The 20,983-nt window shown below is 41.9% G+C and overlaps 1 protein-coding gene across 1 annotated transcript in view; it reads left to right on the forward strand.

Annotated features, from left to right (window-relative positions):
- CACNA2D4 (calcium voltage-gated channel auxiliary subunit alpha2delta 4) overlaps positions 1 to 20,983 on the forward strand; it is a 270,960-nt gene that overhangs the window by 213,984 nt on the left and 35,993 nt on the right. Inside the window, 3 exon segments of the mRNA XM_061582150.1 lie at positions 4,392 to 4,462; positions 6,507 to 6,582; positions 17,721 to 17,773. Of these exon segments, the coding sequence (XP_061438134.1) occupies positions 4,392 to 4,462; positions 6,507 to 6,582; positions 17,721 to 17,773 (200 nt within the window).

Genomic DNA, 20,983 nt, shown 5'->3' on the forward strand with positions numbered 1-20,983 from the left:
TATACTAAACCTCTCAGAAGTCATGACAGAAATATATATGAAAATGAGACTATTCTGTTAAACTAGATGATTAAAAAATAACATAGCAAAGATTTAAATCATGCTTCCAAAGTGAACAGAAAGCTATACAAGAATTGTGTCACTGCAACCTTATGCAGGAAGAAGTGGTCCACTAGTCTAACCCCAAAGACATTACATGCTGTCCTGCCTACTTTTAACACCACAATTAACCATTTCCTTACCAACCTCTCATGGTGTTTTGTAATATGTTTGAAGCTCCAGGACCTCAAACAGAGTTAGCGTCAGGCCCTTTGCTCTCAGCTGGAGGCATCCAATGCTTCTCTTTGCAGTACTTATTGTCTATTTCCCTTTTGATTTCAACTGGATTTTATAGAATGTGTGGGCTTTATGAAAATCTGGTCACTCTTAAGATCTGAGGAGGGAAACCTATCATTATAGTGGATTTGGATAAATTATAATTATTCTCCTGTACCTCTGGTGTCACTCCAGTGCTTTCAGATTCTCTAGCTGTTAAGAAACTTAGTGAGATTCTCCAGCACTACCTGTTTCCACCCATCCTGGCCCTATGGAGGGTCTCCTTTTGCTCTCTCTCTCTCTCTCTCTCTCTCTCTCTCGGGTGGCATTAACAATTGTGCTAAATACAGGGCTCCAGCCAGCTGAGCACCAAACTTTTTATTTAATTATGTCATGTTTCTCAATGGAAAATATGCATCCACAGTCTCTGCATTAATCTTTTTTTAAAAAAAAAAAACCTGCATGCTGCTCTCAAAATGGTAGCAGTCCCCACACAAAGGAGGAGAGCAGTGATATTTATTGAAGGACATTTATTGAACTGACAGCCTGACCCACATGAGGAACAGGATGCTCTGTACCGCTAAAGATTTAAGAGGCAGGGCAGAAGTTAGGGAAGATGTACATACATGGTAATCCTTATCTGTGTATGTGAGTCTTGCAGCTGAGAAGATTTGGCTTGTGGGCTGAAGATAGGATCTCCCTGTCTTTCAGTCTGACCCCATCCTAGTTCTTTCTTCCCCTACTCATCTCTCGCCTATATTCTGCTGCTAACAGATTGATGTTGCTGCTTACTCACATTCCCGGTTAAATTTGAACTCTCACCCATATCTATTCCATTGTCTCTGAAATCAGTTTCCTATTCCCTGGTTTACTTTATTTATTTATAATTCTTTTTATTACATTTTTATTGCACCATTCGTATCCTCCTGGGAGCTCAAGGTGGTGTACATAATCCTCTGCCCCATTTTGTGCTCACATCAACCCTGGGAGTTAGGTCACCCAGGGAGCTACATGGTTGAGTGGGGATTTGAACCCAGATGTCCCCAGTGCTAGTCCAGCACTCTCACCACTAAACCATGCTGTCCTCCTCCAATAGTACCAGGCCCTCCATCAGTCCTTTGCGTCATGGTTTATCTGAGCAGCAGAAGTGCAGATTCTAAGGGACTATTGGGAATAGAAAGCTGGTATGGGGAGAAGAGCCTGGCTGGGAGTCCAGACTCTGTGAGTACAAATCCCCGCTCGTGTCTCCTGGGTGTCAAGGGCCAGCTAAAGATCACCCCCACAGTGAGTGGCTCAGGGGTTTCGTGCCCTGCCACCTGTGCAGCCGTGGGTAAGCTGCATAGGCCCAAGGAGCCCAGTTGCCCCCTCAGCTGGCAGTTGCAGACAAGGAAGGGGCTGGCTTGTGCAGCTGTGGCAAGCTGAGCAGGCCCTAGCCAGCTGGGGAGGACTAGCCTCAGAAGGAGGCAATGGTAAACCCCCTCTGAATCCCACTTACCATGAAAACCCTATTCATAGAGTAGCCATAAGTTGGGATTGACTTGAAGGCAGTCCATTCCCCATTCCATTGGGAATAGAAACTCCTTTCTGTACATACATTAAAAGCCCAGGCCTTGTGAACGTGTGTTGTGGGCAACTTGGCTTATTTAAAGCAAAAAACCACAATTCTTCTCTTGTCCATCCCAGTGATTGGGTTGGATCTAAAGGGCTGATTACACAAGGGGAAGAACTCCCATTGATGTAAGGGAAGCTCTCAATTTCCATGAACTGCTTCCTTTAGCGACAGCCCCCTGTGCCACACACCCCATTCTAGGTGGTCTTCCAAACCCTCAGGAGTGCCTGGGGGAGCTATAGGGAGATGGAGGTGAGAACTCCTCTCATAGTTGTCTGGATCCATCCCATTGTGTAAGCAATGAATACAGTCGTTCTGCAATAAGGTGCTGCTATTTTATCACAACAGCATGAAAATTACGACAGCGCTCCTGTCCAAGAGAGCACACCATGTCCATTTCACTCCTGGCATGTGCTGGGAAGCCAGTACATGCATCAGGAGAAAAGGAACTTTCTTTTCCTATCCTTATTCTCACATTATGTTGCACACACTTTTCCCAACAGCAGTATTGGTCTCTCTAACATGAGAACTGTCCCATGAAGGGGGTAATTTTCATTGGGACCACAACACATGCTGGCTCCTGCTGGAAGGGCGGGATATAAATCAAATAATAAATAAATAAATAAATAAGCACATGCGGAGGGGAGATTTGACCCTCACTTCCCCAGCCGTGATGCCAACAAAATTCACCTTACCACCACCAGTCAGCTATTAGCTTTAGAGGAGGGGGGACTCCCAATTGGTGCCAGTTTCAGAGTTCATTGATATGAGCAACATGCTTGCAGTCTAGGCCTAAACTAGTTAAACTACACTATTCTGACTTAAAGTGATAAGATTGAATCCAAGGCATTTACTGCTATCTCCAGCTTCCTTTTTAAGAATGTTAAATGGATGAATTGTTTCTCTGTAGTTTCAGGCACATCTAAATGCTTTCTTTTCCTGGATCCCTGTCAATCTGGATTTTGACATAGGCATACTAAAGCAGCCAATCATCTATGATAGAGAATGCTACAGTCAGGTTGCCACAACAGAGAAGGCCCTCCCTCCCAGTTGTCACCCACTTCAGCTCAGAAGGTGAGGGCAATGGAAGAAGGCCTCTAATGATGATCTCAGTACACAGGCAGGCTGGTATGAGGGTAACTGTTCCTTCAGTATCCTGGATCCAAGCCATGTTGAGCTTGAAAAGCAAGTGTCATCACTTTGAATTGTGCTCAGAAACAGACCGGTAACCAGTGAAAATGTTTAAAGATTGGTGAAATCTAGTTACACTGACTGATCCATGTCAAATATTTTGCTGTCATATTTTGATTGAATAAGCTGCAATTTCTGACAGTCTTCAAAGACAGCCCCACATATGTGGTCTATATGTTATGGCTGAAATATGATTGAATAAAATATTCCTGTAACAAAGACAATGTTTCAGTAAAAATGTGAGCTTTTTTTTTTTAAGGGAGTTGACAACAGTGCTCTCCCAGCGTGGAGAACTGGGAAACGCAAGAAAACTAAGCAGGAAGCATGTTGCGTAGCCCACCCACAGATATTTCCTTGGACTAAATAACTTTAAAATGTTTAGAGGTTTGAGCAGAACGAGAACTAGGAATGCAGTGATTCCCTCTGTTATAATAATCATTATCAATATTTCCATAGTACATTTCAAGTATTAAAAATATCTTGCATACATTCTCTCCATAATCCTTACAACAGCACCCCTATACAGTAAGGCCACGCTTCCCGGCGCTTCGCTTCCCGGTGTTCCGCTAATGCGGCGGCTTTCATTCCCCATTTTAAAGCCAATTTTGCGGCATTTTCGTGCGACGTGCCCCATTATACTCAACGGGGTTCTACTTTACGGCAATTTCCGCTTTACAGCGGGGGTCTGGAACAGAACCTGCCGTATAAGCGGGGCCCACCTGTATAGTAGACCAATATTATTGTCCTCATATTTATTTATTTGTTACATTTATATCCCACTTTTCCTCCAAGGAGCTCAATATGGTGTACATGACTCTCCTCCCTCTCCATTTTATCCTCACAACAACCCTGTGAGGTAGGTTAGGCTGAGAGACTGTGACTGGCCCAAGGTCACCCAGCAACCTTCATGGCTGAGTGTGGATTTGAACCCTGGTCTCCCAGGTCCTAGCCCAACACTTTAACTACTATACCACACTGGCTCTTTTAGATGGTGGGCTGAGAATTTGTAAATTGTCTAAGGCCACCCAGTGAGTTCATGGCTAAGCTGAGATTTGGATTTCATTTTTATTGACCGCAAGGCCACACACTGCTCTGTCACACTTTTTCTAGACATCACAGAGCATCACCTATTTAAATAGCTTGTTTTATAACAGTGGCAATCAGTAAGTAGTACTTCAAACTTGTATGCCGATGGATTAGCCACAACAATAAAAAGCTGAGGAGGTTTATCTAATAGTGACTGCTCTTTTCTCTTTTTATCTCCCTCTGCTTGCAGACCAGCAAATTTTTGGGGGAAGTAGATGGCTCTATTATGTCCCAGCTTGTAACCATGGGAATGTTCAAACAGTAAGTGTCACTGTCTCCTCTGTATTGATCTCCTTCAGAGAAGAGGCAGACAGAAGCAAAGTTCCTTATCCCCTGTTAGAATTATTACAGCTAAACATTTCATAGAATCACAGAATCATAGAATAGTAGAGTTGGAAGGGGCTTATAAGGCCATCGAGTCCAATCCCCTGCTCAATGCAAGAGTCCAAGTTAAAGCATTCCCAACAGGTGGCTGTCCAGCTGCCTCTTGAAGGCCGTCCGTGTTGGAGAGCCCACCACCTTCTTTAAGAAGAGAATGAAGACAGTGGGATGTGGATTCTTGCCTCAATTGTTAGGGCTCATTCACATTTGTTGTCCAACCATTCCCAGGTTACCTGCATGATTGCATGGACAAATGTAATGTGTGAACTGCATAATCATAGGTATAGCCAGTACCAATTCTATGACTGCAGCAGCTGGAAAAAGTGTTGTTACAATGATAAAATGGCTCCTGATTACATCTGTTATCACCCAGTTCATGCACACTGTGTATGCAAATGCAGAGTATGACATACTTCATTTCCCTGTTCGGATTCTGAAAATGCATATTAAAAGATGGTAAAAAAAAACCAAATATACAAAGCTAACAACATGTATCTTTTGAATGTAGAAATGTCAGAAGTGCAAACCCTTTCCTACCTTACTTCAATGGCATGGGAAACACTTTCATGTGGCTTTGTGGCCATTCATGTTCCAGACTTGCAGCCCCCTCATATGTTACCAGAGCAGCATGGGAGCCCAGAACCATGGGGGCAGGGCCAGTTGCATGGGCTATTCCCAACTGATTTTTCCCTGTCCAACATGGTTTTAGGCTTTTAAACATTAGCTGTAGCTCACTGGTAGAACACATGTTTTATATGCAAAGGTTCCAGGTTCAAACCCTGGCTTCTCTAGGTAAAGCTGGGGGAAACGCCTGTCTGCGGCCATGTAGAGCTGCTGCCAGTCAGCATGGGCAATCCTGGAATAAATCTGGCTTATAGAATCATAGAATAGTAGAGTTGGAAGGGGCCTATAAGGCCATCAAGCCCAACCCCCTGCTTAATGCAGGAATCCAAATCAAAGCAAATCAAAGCATCATAATACTTGGTATAAAGCCGCTTTCTATGCTCCCAGCCGGTCCCATGTTCCTGATGTAGCATACAAAGTGACCCAGAATCAGACACAAATGGCACAAAAGAGCCTGAGAACCTGGCCAGGTGTGTCTGGAAGGGCCAATCTGTCCACTTTGAATCTGGCCATAGAAAAGAAATGTAGCTATTGGGCTGCGTACAGGAAAGTTGCTATGATGTTTCTAGCTGACAGAAGCAGCTTTCAGGACCTTGGAGCAAATAAAAATAGCAGCTGGGGTTGCTCAAGTAAGCCTTCGTATTGTGGGGGCATACTGTGAAATCAGTAAGAAATGGCTTCCTCAGTTCCAGCATAGTCAATCAAACGCTGTGTGGGATCAGATCTTGCTGTGAGACATCCAACGCTAAGCACAAACTAAACGAAATTATTAGGACAAGGATATATGGCAGTTCTGTGTGTGAAGACAGATCTAGGCTAGAATCCATGCAGGACAAATGGATGTATCTGCAACTATGTTGAGAAAGGGGCCACGTAAGTCTGTGGTAGAGCGCATGCTTTGCATGCAGAAAATCTCGGGCTCAGTTCCCATCATCTCCACTAAAAAGGATGGCAGATGGCAGAGCTGGAAAAGGCCACTGAGAGCCCTTGGAAAGGCCCTGCCAATCAGAGCAGATAGTACTGGGCTAGATGAATTAGGAAAACAGGAGCATAGCAAGCTGCCTTATACTGAGTCAGACCATTGGTCCACCTAGCCCAGTATTGTCTACACTGACTGACAGCAGCTCTCCAATTTTCTCTCCCACTGCTGCCTGGAAATGCTGGGGATTGAACCTGGGACCTTTTGCATGCAAAGCAGATGCTCTATCTGCACTAACCGCTGTTCCTTCTCTATGATGGTTTGTCAGTATAAGTCAGTGTATTCTACATGTGGACCCATTTATTTATTTATTTATTGCAGGGTGAAAATGTTTGATTACCAAGCCATGTGTAAAATGCCCCACCACCACCATAGTGGCGCTCATCCTCTTCTCAGTGTAAGTATCTCTGGAAGTTATCTGGAAGCATTTGTACATAATACACATGTGCGGACACACTCACATTGAATAAAACTGCTCGGGGATGAGACCATCCCTGGCTGAGGTGCCACCACTGCTAGGCATGGCATGCAGGGGGAAATGATGTGAGGGCAGGCATGACTTTGCTCCTCCTTCTGATTACAATGACAGAATTACCCTTATCATCTGTGTCTCTGCTAAAAGCCTGATTTTCTGTGCTCTCAGAGGGCTATGCAAGGACAGAAGAAGCCACGCCACGTCTGCCCTCATGTCCTCTTACCCCGCACTCTGGCAGAGTTTTGGTAAAGTGATTGTGGGGGCTGGGCACCACTCATCTGAACCCCATCACTCATCTGATGACACCTCTGTGGCAGTCCCTATGTGAAGACAGACTGGGAAGGGTATTTTTATTGTTTATAATAGGACAGGAGAGTTCTTCCGTTTTTCACAAATATCTTTGTGTCATTGCCCCAACAAAGATGGCAATTAATACCCTTTTTTGGGTTCTGTTTTAAATACCCAACTCCAGAGTGCTGGAGTTCTATGAGAAGGGACATCCACGTTTTCATGAAAGAGTAGATGCCACAGGAAAACAGCAGATTCCTAATGTCTGTTTCTGTCCCTTCATCTGCAGCCCATGTGCTCAGAAAAATCTGGCACTGGCATAGTGAGAATATGTTTCTCATTCTGCAGCCAATTAGCCATCTCCACCTTCCCGGTCACAAAGTAAGTAATTTCCACTCTCTTTCACAGAGACACCTAGCTGGAGTCAGCACACCAAGCAAAACAGTTCCAAAATTTAATGAGAAAAAAAAGAGCCCTTTAATTCAGCTAAAATTGACCCAGTGCTCCCCAGCAGGTCTACTCTGTTCCATGCTATACAGTATGTATTGGTCAGATGGCAGTACATGTATATTGATTTGGAAAAGATGGAAGATACAGGTTAAATTCATTCTAGAGAGTGGGGAAGGGGCCTCAACTTTTCCTTCCTTCTTTTCTCCCTACCCCCCTCTCCAATCTTGATGTATGTCTGCTGCATCTTTAACCAGTAGTCAAAATGAGCTCCCAGCTAACCCTGCCTTGTACCATTCTATAGCCAATTTTGGCTATGTGAAATCATAGCAAATCATTATAGCGTATTAGGTAGCTCTGTGCCAGGAAAGTTTCAGGTTGTGGTACCTTGAATTAGTATGATTTACTTGCTAGAGTTGGATGAACTGATTAGTTGTATCTGGTTGGAGCTGAGTGATTAAATAATTACAGTTGTATTAACTAAATAGGGAAAGGTTTGCTAGTTAGAGATGGACAGGTACTATAAATCAGGAAGCTTTATCACTCATACTTTCTCTTGAGGAAGATTATCCTCCTCCTTTTGAAAGGATAGCTGGGTGAATATGTGAGAAAGTGCCTATTCAGCTGCAAACAAGAACAACATAAGCTCACAACAGGTCTTGAACCTGGAACCTTGGAGATGGCAGGCAGTGATTTAGCTTGGTGAGCAAACAACAAAACCCAGTAGATCGACAGGAATTTACTAAACACGGATAGGCCAGATGTTGTTGTTATGTGCCTTCAAGTCGACTACAACTTATGGCAACCTTATGAATCAGTTATCTCCCACAGCATCTGTCGCGAACCGCCCTGTTCAGATCTTGTAAATTCAGGTCTGTGGCTTCCTTTATGGAATCAATCCATCTCTTGTTTGGCCTTCCTCTTTTTCTACTCCCTTCCATTTTTCCCAGCATTATTGTCTTTTCTAGTGAATCATGTCTTCTCAATATGTGTCCAAAGTATGATAACCTCAGTTTAATCGTTTTAACTTCTAGTGATAGCTCTGGTTTAATTTGTTCTAACACCCAGTTATTTGCCTTTTTCACAGCCCATGGTATGTGCAAAGCTCTCATCCAACACCACATTTGAAATGAGTTGATTTTTCTCTTATCCACTTTTTTCACTGTCCAACTTTCACACCCATACATAGAGATCGGGAATACCATGGTCTGAATGATCCTGACTGTAGTGTTCCGTGATACATCTTTGCATTTGAGGACCTTTTCTAGTTCTCTTACAGCTGCCCTCCCCAGTCTTAACCTTCTTCTGATTTCTTGACTATTGTCTCCATTTTGGTTAATGATTGTGCCAAGGTATTGATAATCCTTGACAAGTTCAATGTCCTCATTGTCAACTGTAAAGTTGCATAAATCTTCTGTTGTCATTACTTTAGTCTTCTTGACATTCAGCTGTAGTTTTGCTTTTGTGCTTTATCTTTCATCAGGAAAAGTAGGGAACAGAGAAGTACTAGGAATTGTGGGAAAATGGGGCTTAAGCGATAGAAATTAAGCAGGAGAAAGACTTGCTGGTGGATTGGCCATGCTAATTTCGGCTGATCTGAATGTGATTGCTAATCAGGTAGAGGTGATGCCTACTAATAATATCTTAATTACGCAAATTACTTGGACACCCAATATGAAATGGTTTTTGATTAATGTTTATGCTCCTCCCAGGAATTCTAGGCAGGTGGGTAAATATATTTTGGCAGAACTCGATCAGTTTCTGAACCATTTATTACAGGAGTCTCCCAACCCCTCAATTTTATTGGTGGGGGACTTTAATGCCAGACTGGGCTCCAATAACATTGAAATAGGAAGTAAATTGGGTCTGTCATCAGAGGATTTAGCTTGCTTCCCCTTAAGGGAATCCAGGGATCCAACCATCAACTCTTCAGGACATTCGTTATTTGCTCTTATTTTTAAATATCAGCTTTTTATTTGTAATGGCTCCTCTAGATTCCCGACAGTGGGCATGCATACGTATTATGGTCCAAGAGGGAGGACTGCTATCGATTTGATGATTCTCTCTCCCCCTTTTTTTCCTCACCTTGAGTCCTTCACTGTTTCGATTAGATTGGAGAGCGACCACATGCCGGTTAGTTCCCTTTTGACAGCACCCATGTCCATTCCACCTAGTGTTTTTATTCCTGCTGATAGTATTATAAAGCAGGTTGGCCAGAGGATCTGCTGGAATGGAAAGATTAAAGACGAGCTAATTTGCCGCCTAAATTCAACAACATTATTTAACTTGCGCGAGCAGCTTCTTGATGCTGCAGATCCCCTTGAATGTTATAATTCCATAATTATGACCCTAAGGCCATTGCTGACTCGCTCCACTTCGATTCCCTTGAGGAATCGAGGTTGGTTTGATAATCAATGTGCCAAATCCAAAAATAATCTTGTCCGCGCCGTTAGGAACTTAAGGCGGATACATACGCCAGAAAATTATGACATCTTTATACAGCTCTGCAGAGCTTATAAAAATTTAGTACGTTCCAAAAGAGTAAACCATATTCGACAACAATGGCTGGAATTGGGATTTGCCGCTCTGGAACGCAACACGACCAAGTTTTGGAAGCTAATCTCCAAAGGATTAAAAGGGGAATATAGCAGCTTGGATAATCAAATAACGTCAACTCAATGGTGCTCCTACTTTTCTGCTATCTATAGTAAGGTTTCCCCTCCCCCTTCCACAGATGTCCAATTTAAAATTGAACATCTGTTAGCTCAATGCCAGGAATGGGAACCTGTCACCCCCCGCGAAATATCCACCCTGGTTAATTCCCTGCCCGGGAAGAAAGCACCAGGTGAGGATATGCTTCCGGTTGAACTGCTTAAAGCTGACCCTGATTGGTGGGCCCCTGTCCTTGCTAAGATGTTCACCTTTATTAATCAGCATGGTACAATACCTAAGGGCTGGGGTGATAGCACTGTGATACCACTTCATAAAAGGGGTTCAAAAGCTGATCCGGCCAATTTTAGGCCGATCAGCCTCCTCAACGTGACTGCTAAAATTTATGCCAAATTTTTACTGGCTAAATTGGATTCATGGGCTGCTAAGAACTCGATTATTGCGGAAGAACAGGCGGGTTTTTCCAAGGGAAAGTCCACTATGGATCAATGTTTTATACTCTCCCATCTAATCAAGAAATATTCATCAATTGCCAGAAAGGAATTATTTGTTACATTTGTGGACTTTTCATCAGCCTTCGATCTCATTGATAGGGATCGTCTCTGACAAAAATTATCCTCCACCAATATAGACAGGCGACTGTTCTGGCTGATTCGTATGCTTCATACAGATACCTCACTCAGGGTCAGGCTGGGTGCTAATGGTCTCCTCTCTGACTCTGTTCAAACTGAGAGGGGTACGCCAGGGCTATCTTTTGGCCCTGTTCCTTTTTAATTTCTATATCAACAATATTGTAATGGAATTGTCTGGACCAGAGTATTCCCCCCCCCTCAATTTTAAATGACAAACTCTCTGTACTGTTGTATGCCGATGATTTAGCCCTCCTGTCCATCACCCAAATTGGCATGAGGAGATTGTTAAGACAACTGGGAACGTTTTGTGATAGGGAACATTTGCTAATTAACTACTCCAAAACTAATGTAGTAGTATTTGGAAATAAAAATAAAACCCATGCTTGGAAAATAAAGGATAAGCCCATTAAACAAAGTCGTAGCTACAGATATTTGGGTCTCACCTTTAACAACAAGTCCACATGGAAACCACACTTTGAGTTGATTAAACTGAAGGCTAATCATTCCATCCAACTCCTGCTTCGGTTTTTCAAATTCAAAGGAGGTAGCCTGATCCCCCCTGCCATTGAGGTCTTCCAACGGAAAATAATCCCTATGCTCCTATATGGGTCTGAGATCTGGGGACACACCAACCTTTCCACCCTAGAGATGGTACAAAATTCTTTCATTCAATCTGTGCTGGCAATGCCAAAAGGTACCCCCATAGCTTTTATGAGGGTAGAGGCAGGCATTCTTTCATTAGAAGCCATGGCCCATGTGGCCTTAGCTGGTTACTGGCTAAAATTGGTTTGCATGGCTGACTCGCGTCTGCCGAAAAAATGTCTGCTCGAACAATCTCAAAACCTTATGTATAACAGCTGGCTGACTCAGACCAAATCTCTACTGTCTGTATACGGGATAAGTATAGAATCTCCTCCTTCCCACTTCTCGAGACAGGCGAAGCAGAATCTAAAGGATAGAATTCTTCTATATGCAAAGCGATGGGATCTTTATACCTCTACTCAGTCTTCTTTCTCCCTTTGGTACCCCATTTTTAAAACTACTTTTGCCATGGAGAAATATTTCTCTTATCTAAACGTGCTGCTGTTGAGAAGAGCCTTTACGGTTCTTCATTTTCAATCAATGCCCACAGCTGTGCTTGACGGGAACTATGCTAAAACCCCAATTCCTCTGCGTCTGTGTATTTGTAAGTCTGGTGAGGTTGAGGATGTTGCCCACTACCTTATGAGTTGCCCTCTTTATAAAGAGCCGAGGTCTAAATTCCTCTCGCCGTTCATCCGCTCTCTGGCGAATAGGCCTCCGTTAGAACAAGTTAGTGTAGTGGTGGAGATGTGTTTTTAACTTGTCAAGTGACAAACTTTGCCCTTCCTGCCGGCAAAATTAGGTCCAAACACCTAAAGCAAATTCTAGCCTAGGCGTGTTATGAATGAATCTTATTTTAATTTGACTCCGGACTGGATATTTTAAATGACAAGCTGGTGCCAAGTTGACATATCACGACTATGGACCCTATGTGGTCCAATAATTTTAAGGGTACCTGCTATTTTTAAATATTTGTATTCATAGATGCTGTAGTCAATTTTGTACCTTGTACTCCGTACTCTGTATTATATTGTGGCGGCCGATGGCCATGAGCAATAAAGTTATTCATTCATTCATTCATTCATTCATTCATTCATCCAAATCTTCTGTTGTCATTACTTTAGTCTTTTTGATGTTCAGCTGTAGTCCTGCTTTTGTGCTTTCCTCTTTAACTTTCATCAGCATTCATTTTAAATCATTACTGGTTTCTGCTAGTAGTATCTTAAATTATTGATATTTCTCCCTCCATTTTTCACACCTCCTTCTTCTTGGTCCAATCCTGCTTTCCATATGATATGTTCTGCATATAGATTAAATAAATAGGGTGATAAAATTCACCCATGTCTCACACCCTTTCTGGTGGGGAACTAATCGGTTTCTCCATATTCTGTCCTTACAGTAGCCTCTTGTCCAGAGTATAGGTTGTGCGTCAGGACAATCAGATGCTGTGGCACCCCCATTTCTTTTAAAGCATTCCATAGTTTTCAATTATCTACTCAGTCAAAGGCTTTGCTGTAATCTATAAAGCACAGGGTGATTTTCTTCTGAAATTCCTTGGTCCGTTCCATTATCCAGTATGTTTGCGATATGACCTCTTCCCTTTCTAAATCCAGCTTGGACGTCTGGCATTTCTCGCTCCATATATGGTAAGAGCCTTTGTTGTAGAATCTTGAGCATTACTTTACTTGCATGAGATATTAAGGCAAAAGTTTGATAATTACTGCATTTCCTGGGATCCCCTTTCTTTGGAATTGGGATGTATATTGAACGCTTCCAGTCTGTGGGCCATTGTTTAGTTTTCCATATTTCTTGACAGATTTTACTCAAAATTTGGACAGATTCAGTCTCAGTAACTTGTAGCAACTCCATTGGTATGCCATCTATTCCTGGTGATTTGTTTCTTCCAAGTATTTTAAGAGCAGCTTTCACCTCACATTCTAAAATTTCTGGTTCTTCATCATATGGTTCCTCCATGAATGAATTTGTCATCCTGGCGTCTCTTTTACAGAGTTCTTCAGTGTATTGCTTCCATCTTCCTTTTATTTCATCTCGGTCAGTCAGTGTGTTCCCCTGTTAATTATTCAACATCCCTACTCTTGGTTTAAATTTCCCTTTCATTTCTCTAATCTTTTGTAATAGGGCTCTTGTTCTTCCCTTTTTGTTGTCCTCTTCTATTTCTATACAATAACTATTGTAATAGTTTTCTTTGTCCCTACGTATTAGTAGCTGTATTGTTGCATTTAGGGTTCTGATCGTGTTTCTATCTCCTTTTGCTTTTGCTTTCCCTCTCTCTTGAACCATTTTAAGAGTTTCTTCAGTCATTCATTGAGGTCTTTCTCTCTTTTTAACTAGTAGTATTGTCTTTTTGCATTATTCCCTGATAATGTCTCTGACTTCACTCCATAGTTCTTCTGGTTCTCTGTCAACAAAGTTGAAAGCCTCAAACCTGTTCCTTTTTTGATCTTTATATTCTTCTCGGATATTATTTAAATTGTATTTTGGCATTATGATTGCTTTGTTCTTCTTCTTTAGCTTTACTCTGATTTTTGATACAACCAGTTCATGAACTGTACCACAGTCTGCTCCTGGTCTTGTTTTCACAGAAAGTATGGAACTTCTCCATCTTCTGCTACCAATTATATCATCAATTTGATTCCTATATTGACCATTTGGTGATGTCCACCTGTACAGTCATCTTTTTGGTTGCTCAAAAAATGTGCTTGCAAGAAACAAATTATTGGCTTCACAGAATTCAATAAGTCTTTCTCCTGCTTCATTTCTATCTCCTAAGCCCCATTTCCCCACAATTCCTAGTTCTTCTGTGTTCTCTACTTTCACATTCCAGTCTCCCATGATTATCAGCCCATCTTGTTTTGGTGTGTGATCAATTTCTTCCTGTATTTCTAAGTAAAATCCCTCGTTCCACTTCTTCTGTGTTTGCCATTGGAGCATAGACTTGGATGATGGTTATGTTAATAGGTTTCCCATTTAATCTTGTTGATATCACTCACTCAGACCTTGCGTTGTAGCTCCTAATTGCTTTTGCTACATCACTTCTCACTATTAAAGCAACCCCATTTCTTCTTAATTTCTCATTTCCTGCATCAAATATTTTGTAGTTGCCTGATTGAAAATGTCCCATTCCTGTCCATTTTTTCACTCATGCCAAGTACTGTAATGTTGATACATTCCATTTCTTGCTTGACAATTTGTAACTTTCCCTGGTTCATGCGTCTCACATTCCATGTTCCTATTGTGTGCGTCGTACAACTCCGGACTCTCCTTTTGCATCTGTGCACATCAGCCTCTGGGCTACCTTTTGGCTTTGACCAGCTGCGTCATTAGTCACAGTGCTACTCATACTTGTCCTTTGTTCTTCCCCAGTAGCTCGGTGAGTGCCTTCTGACCTGGGGGTCTCATCTTCCAGCACTATCTCGTGTTCCATTTTGGATACTCTGTTCATAGGGTTTTTGTGGTAAGAGATATTCAGAGGTGGTTTACCATTGCCTTCCTCTGAGTTTGGATGCATCTTAGTCTGGTGTCTCAGCTTTGACCATTCCGCCTTGGGTGCCTCTACTGGGAATCTTGGTCTAGACTCCTGACAGTAATTCTCCCTTCTTCTTCATCACTCTCAAACCCCCTCACCACGTTAAGGTGTGCATCTTGTCATAGGACAGGTATTATTCTATGACAAAGTTTAAGGGCTCCTCCAGAGATCCTCTTAATTGTGCATTCATGATGATTTGTGCTCATAATGCTATTGGGATGGTTAAACAGGATCCATACTGTCTGCATCTGAAACATTTTGGGGCAGAGGCTCTGCTTTGTTTCCAATCAGTACATGTCCTATAGCTTCCTGCTGAAATCCTGTAATTTTTCATACCACAAATTTTTTTTTCAGGGGGTCCTACTTTAATTGCTCTAGATGCCCCTCCAGACAACAGTAATGTGGGAACATTGGGGAAGAATAACTTATAAAGTGGAATGAAGTGTGGATGGTCCAGTATAAATCCACCACTAATGCACTATGCTGCAGGATATACCTACAAAAAACCACCAGTCTGGAGGGGCCCTTAGACTGAGTTGGAACAACACTAGTCTGGAACTTATCCAAGTGGCTTTTGTTATAGCTCATCCTTTCCAAGGGCCTATTCTTGCTCTTCAGATCTTGCCCTCTGAACTAACCTCTACTGATTTAACAAGAGGCTGGCCAAAGGAGTCAAAAATGCTGTAGAAAACTCTCCGAATTTTAAAACCAACAAATTCAAATTGGGCTATTAGGATAAAATTATGCAAATGACACATACCTAAATGTTCCTCTCCCCTGTAGTAACTCATCCTCTTCAGACAGTCCTTTATTCCTCTTATTTAAAGAGCAAAAAAAGCCTTAGGGGCAGGTGTAAGGAATCTGTGGCCCTCTCTTGCTGGACTACGACTCCCATCATCCTCCACCATTTGACCGTGCTGGTTGGGACTGAGGAGAGTTGCCGTCCAATAATCTTTGCTCTTTGGATACCAGCTTGCAAGGCAGTATGAAACAAATAGGTAACCCCTGGAAAAGTCACTCTTTTTTAAAAAAGAAGTCTCTCCTTCATGTTGCACTGATTTGAAAAGGTAGCTGAAATGCTTTTTACAGCTTCCTAGCCATGGGCTACCTTTTCAAATCAGAGCAAAGTTGTGGAGATGAGGTGTCACTGTAGGAGAGAAAGAAGAACAGTTCCCTAGCAGAAGTTAACAATTTTTGAGGAGGGCTGCACGGGATGTTTGCCAACCAGCAATACTGAAGCTGTGAAAAATATATAATGCACAAATGGAGATAATGAAAAATACAGACTGAACCTTTGACCTTGGTAGGTTTCCACGTAAATATTGCTTTTAGTTCATGCAACATTTTAGTCAAGAGTACTGAAATTAAAATGTAAAGCTACACCTTGTATGTCATATTCCCATCACAACAGAAAATCTTAGGGTGATATTCAATGCTAGTTCAACTCAAAGAAGACCTATTGAAGTTAATGGATATGAGTAACTTAGGTTCATTAATTTCAGTGTGTCTATTCTGAGTAGGACTTAGCTGACTCCAATTCATACTTCTGCTTTGAAGCAGACTTACCTAAAGCCTTCAGACAAGACCTTGGGGTCATAGTGAATAGCTCGATGAAGATGTCAACCCAGTGGGTGACAGCTGTGAAAAAGTCAAATTCCATGCCAGGGATCATTAGGAAAGGTATTGAAAATGAAGCTGCCGATATCATAAGTGCTGTCATATAAATCTATGGTGCGGACGCATCTGGAATACTATGTACAGTTCTGGTTGCCTCATCTCAAAAAGTATATTGCAGAGCTGGAAAAGGTTCAGAAAAGGGCAACCAAAATGATCAAGGGGATGGAGAGATTCCCCTATGAGGAAAGGTTGCAGCATTTGGGGCTTTTTAGTTTAAAGGAAAGGTAAGTAAGAGGTGATGTGATAGAGGTGTATAAAATTATTCATGCCATGGAGAGAGTGGATAGAGAAACATTTTTCTCCCTCTCACATAACACTAGAACTCGTGGACATCCAACGAACCTGAATGTTGGAAGATTCACGACAGACAAAAGAAACTACTTCTTCACAAAGCACACAGTTAAACTATAGAATTCGCTCCCACAGGAGGCAGTGATGGCCACCGACTTGGATGGATTTAAAAGAGAATTAGACAAATCAGGCTATCAGTTGCTACTAGCCATGATGACTGTGCTCTGTTTCCATTGGCAGAGACAGTATGATTCCAACTACCAGTTGCTGGAAACCACAGCAGGAGAGAGTGCTCTTTGCACTCAGGTTCTGCTTGCAGGTTTCCCATGGGCAACTGGCTAGCCACTGTGAGGACAAGAAGCTGGACTAGATGTGCCATTGGTCTGATCCGGCAGGCTCTTCTTATGTTCTTAATACTGTCCACATTTCCAGCTTGATCATGAGGACTAGAAATTCCCTGGTTTGAAAAATTCAAGCTGAATTTCTCTGCATTGTGCAGCACCTGCCAGTTTTTATGCTAGAGGTAATATTGTATCAGCCCCTCCTGCTAACAAGGCTTGTTTGGTGTTTTTGCTTACATTACATAGAAACTCATTTTCTTTTCCATTATTAGAACAGAAACGTTTTCTAAACTTTCAGTCCCATAAATATCTTTATCTTCTTATAGCTATTGAGACTATTCCAATTGGAGAGAGCCCATTATGTAATTAAATCTTCTAAGTCTCATGCATATTTCTGATAAACTTCCTGACCCAAAGATGAGGTTCAGAATTATTATTGGTAGCAAGGAAGGCTGACTTGTGTGCATATTGTACAATTCCTGCTGGTTCTTAGAGCCTGCCTCTTAATCTGTTGATTGTTTGCTGTAATTGTGGACACTGTAAGATACCTCTTTTCGTCTCAGACTTTGTCTTCTTTTTCAACAGCCAGTTTATGCCTTATTGCCAACAATAAAGTGGCTGGTAACTGACTTCCTCGTGTGAGTACAAACCGTTTGGAGTTCTGGGGAGAAATCACATCAGTAGAAGCAGAAACGATGGCTGTAAAGCTCTAGTTGGTTTAATCAGTGCATTGTTCAGTTCATGCTTCAGTTGATTAATAGGTGTCAGGAAATGTTAATTGATGGGGCTTCAAGTTAAGGGTCCAAATATATATATTTTATTCTGGTGTGTTACTGTCATAGGAAATAAGAAAATATTCAAACAGTTCTGAAGCAATTGGCAGAAATACAGGCTGGGGGAGATGCAATCACTATGTAGATAGTCCATTTATTTCAAAATGTAGCACTGAGAGACCTCAGTGGATTTCCAGGTTCACGAAACTGAGGACACAGCTATTTCTACAAGGTTGTTTTAAAAGTTATTCCCTCTCCCCAGGGAGCTACAATTCTTTGAAAGGTTAGGAATCTTTTACAAAATTTCCAGAAAGGTAATTCCCAGGATTCTTTGTGAGAAACAACTGCAGAAATGTCTGAAGCCCCCACCCCATTTCTAGCAATGAGCACCAGAGACAGACAGTGCAGCACAATGGAAATATCAGGTACATAATGATAATAATAAATAATGATAATAAATACAAGAGAGATTCCAGTACAGAGGATGGAAGTGTCAGATGAGTCATATTAACAGAGACAAAATTGTGCCACTGGGCCTGCTTAATAAATCATCTGGGCCCTGTTTTAGTGAGAGAGTATAAGCACATGACCCTCCTCTTCTGATTCTAGCACAAAGACAAGAAGCAAGCATGGGAAACAGACATCCCCCACCTCCCAAAATTGCTGCCATGTTCCACATCTTTTTCTCAGGGGAACTCTGCTAGTTGTGGTGACCTTGAAAACCCTCCAGTTGTCCATAAAGGCTACTGGGGGGGTGAGTATGGCTTATGCATACATGCCGTGTGATTGCCACACATCACATGTATGCGATTAGTACATTTGAGCTCTAAGAGGAAAAATTGCAACATAGTATAAAACTGAGGCATTTCTGTCGTACCTTCATTCCCGTGGTACCAGCAGTCTAATGGCAAATTCAGAAGTGCGGGGTCCCTTTACGATAGTCACAGCCATGCCCCCTTTCCACTTCTTCTCATCTCTCTTGCTCTCCCTGTCGTCTCTCAGTCTACACTACAACAAACATCCCTAACTGCCAATCAGCATGAATGAGGAGGCTGTGTGTTAGCTACTGAGAAGAGTCTTCTTAGTGGCTGATTCATCTCCTTTCACTCTGATTGACTGCAATCAGCATAAAAGGCCAAGGACTCTTCTCAGTGGCTAACATGCTCCCCTTTCATGATAATTGGCTCGTACATAGGGCCCTGGCTGGGACCCAGCTCCCAAAAAAGTTAGGGGTCTATGACCCTCCCACGACCGTAGATGACTACTCCCCTGCGCTGTACCCAAGAGGCTTCCAGCAGCATTATCACATAGACAGTTTAATTAGGAAACATGGTGAACCAATTCGTCCAAAATCATAACGATACAGCATATGTAATAGGACCAGTAAAGGGGTACAGAGTTTCAGATTTCAAGTGAACATCTATAATATGCAAGTCTACATATTAAGGCTTGGGTGTTCAGGCTATTGAAATAAACGTGGGAAAGGATCCCTAAAGAAACTGCAGAGAGAACCAGGAACTCTGATAACATAAACCTAAGAAGACAAACACAGGAAACCCTTTGCCCAGAAAAGATGTGCCTTGGTTAAAAAAAAAAAGCTGCAGTCTGCAGAGATCATCCATCTTCTCTGGGAAACAGTTGTATGTATTAGTGAATAAAATGTCATATGCTGTGTACTTTGTAAGCATGAGCACTTTTATGTTGCATTACATGGATACAAATCAGGAAGTATCTGTGGATCACCAGCCTTAACCTTCCTTTCTCAAATCTGACTAAACTAAACAAAATTATTTTGAGTAATTTGCTCTATTGAATGGAAGCAAACCCTGTTCCTATGAGGAAAATGTATTAATGCCGTGGACCTTACCTGTCATCTTTGTCAAATTAATACATTTTGGGAGGTAAAGCACCAGGAAGAAAGGCAGATTCATGAGTATATTTGGTATTTTTTAATTATTTACTTACTTATTTATTATGAGTAGCCTCATACCTGGCACTGGGAATTCTGAAAAAAAAATCAATATAGTTTTGTAGACAGTGGTTAAAATAATGCAGTTTTTTAAAGCTGTCATTTTTAAAGACAGCAAACTGTTTTATTAACATCAAACATCAAATTCTGCTCAAGGGGTTTTAAATGGACCAGACTCAGCCAGGCTACAAAACTCAATGCAAGTGCCACACCTACATCACAAACTTCAACAAAACTGGCAGTTTTGAAAGGTTCAGTCGACCAACTTGATTCAAAATGGTGTCCAAATGGATCCAAACAGAAACAGAAACCTGCTCTTTGACCTCAGGAACCATTATGCAAAATTTGGTTACAATATCTTGAGGTGTCCAAATGCATAGCGAACAAACAACTTTCTAAAATATATAGTGGATGTGTTCTTCCTCATGTAGAGCTTGCAACGGCTAGCAGCATATAAAATTTAACAACAAATAGGTCTCAGAAATACAGCGTTAAAACAAAATAAAAATATAACCATAAAATACCATTAAACAACACACAACAGTCAAACATGCAATACAGTTTAATAAACAAGGCTGCCCCTGATATGTTCTGAAGGGCTACAAGAATAGATAATGTTTTAAAGTGTCATCTGAATAAACATAGAGGATAGCCGAACTTGCAGTGGGAGGGAGTTCTATAAATGGGGTGCCACCACCAAGAAGGCCTTACTGCATTTAGTACCCTCCCCCCGGACCATACTCAATGGCCACCAGACCAGCACTTCCTTCCTAGCAGTACAGCAGACGTTAGTGATTATATTGGGCTCCGACTGAAGTGCTGGATCCAAACACCTCTGAACTTGAGACAAGAGACAGATTCCAAGACATTTGTAGAGATTAACCTGCCAGGCATACTCCACAGCTGTTGCTGTGCAATGAATACCAGCGATCCACCATTTCTGAGCAGATGGCTTTCAAGGTGACCGGGTATACTTCCCTCCCAGCCACAAACAGCACAATGTTAATGACAGTCTTGCCACAGGAATTGCTAATAATTTATTTTGGATTAAGGCACAATTACCATTCTGAAAAGTAACAAAGGTGGATTTTAAGTAACTGGATCAG

This window comes from Rhineura floridana, chromosome 8 (genome assembly GCF_030035675.1).
Source record: "Rhineura floridana isolate rRhiFlo1 chromosome 8, rRhiFlo1.hap2, whole genome shotgun sequence".
Taxonomy (NCBI): Eukaryota; Metazoa; Chordata; class Lepidosauria; order Squamata; family Rhineuridae; genus Rhineura; species Rhineura floridana.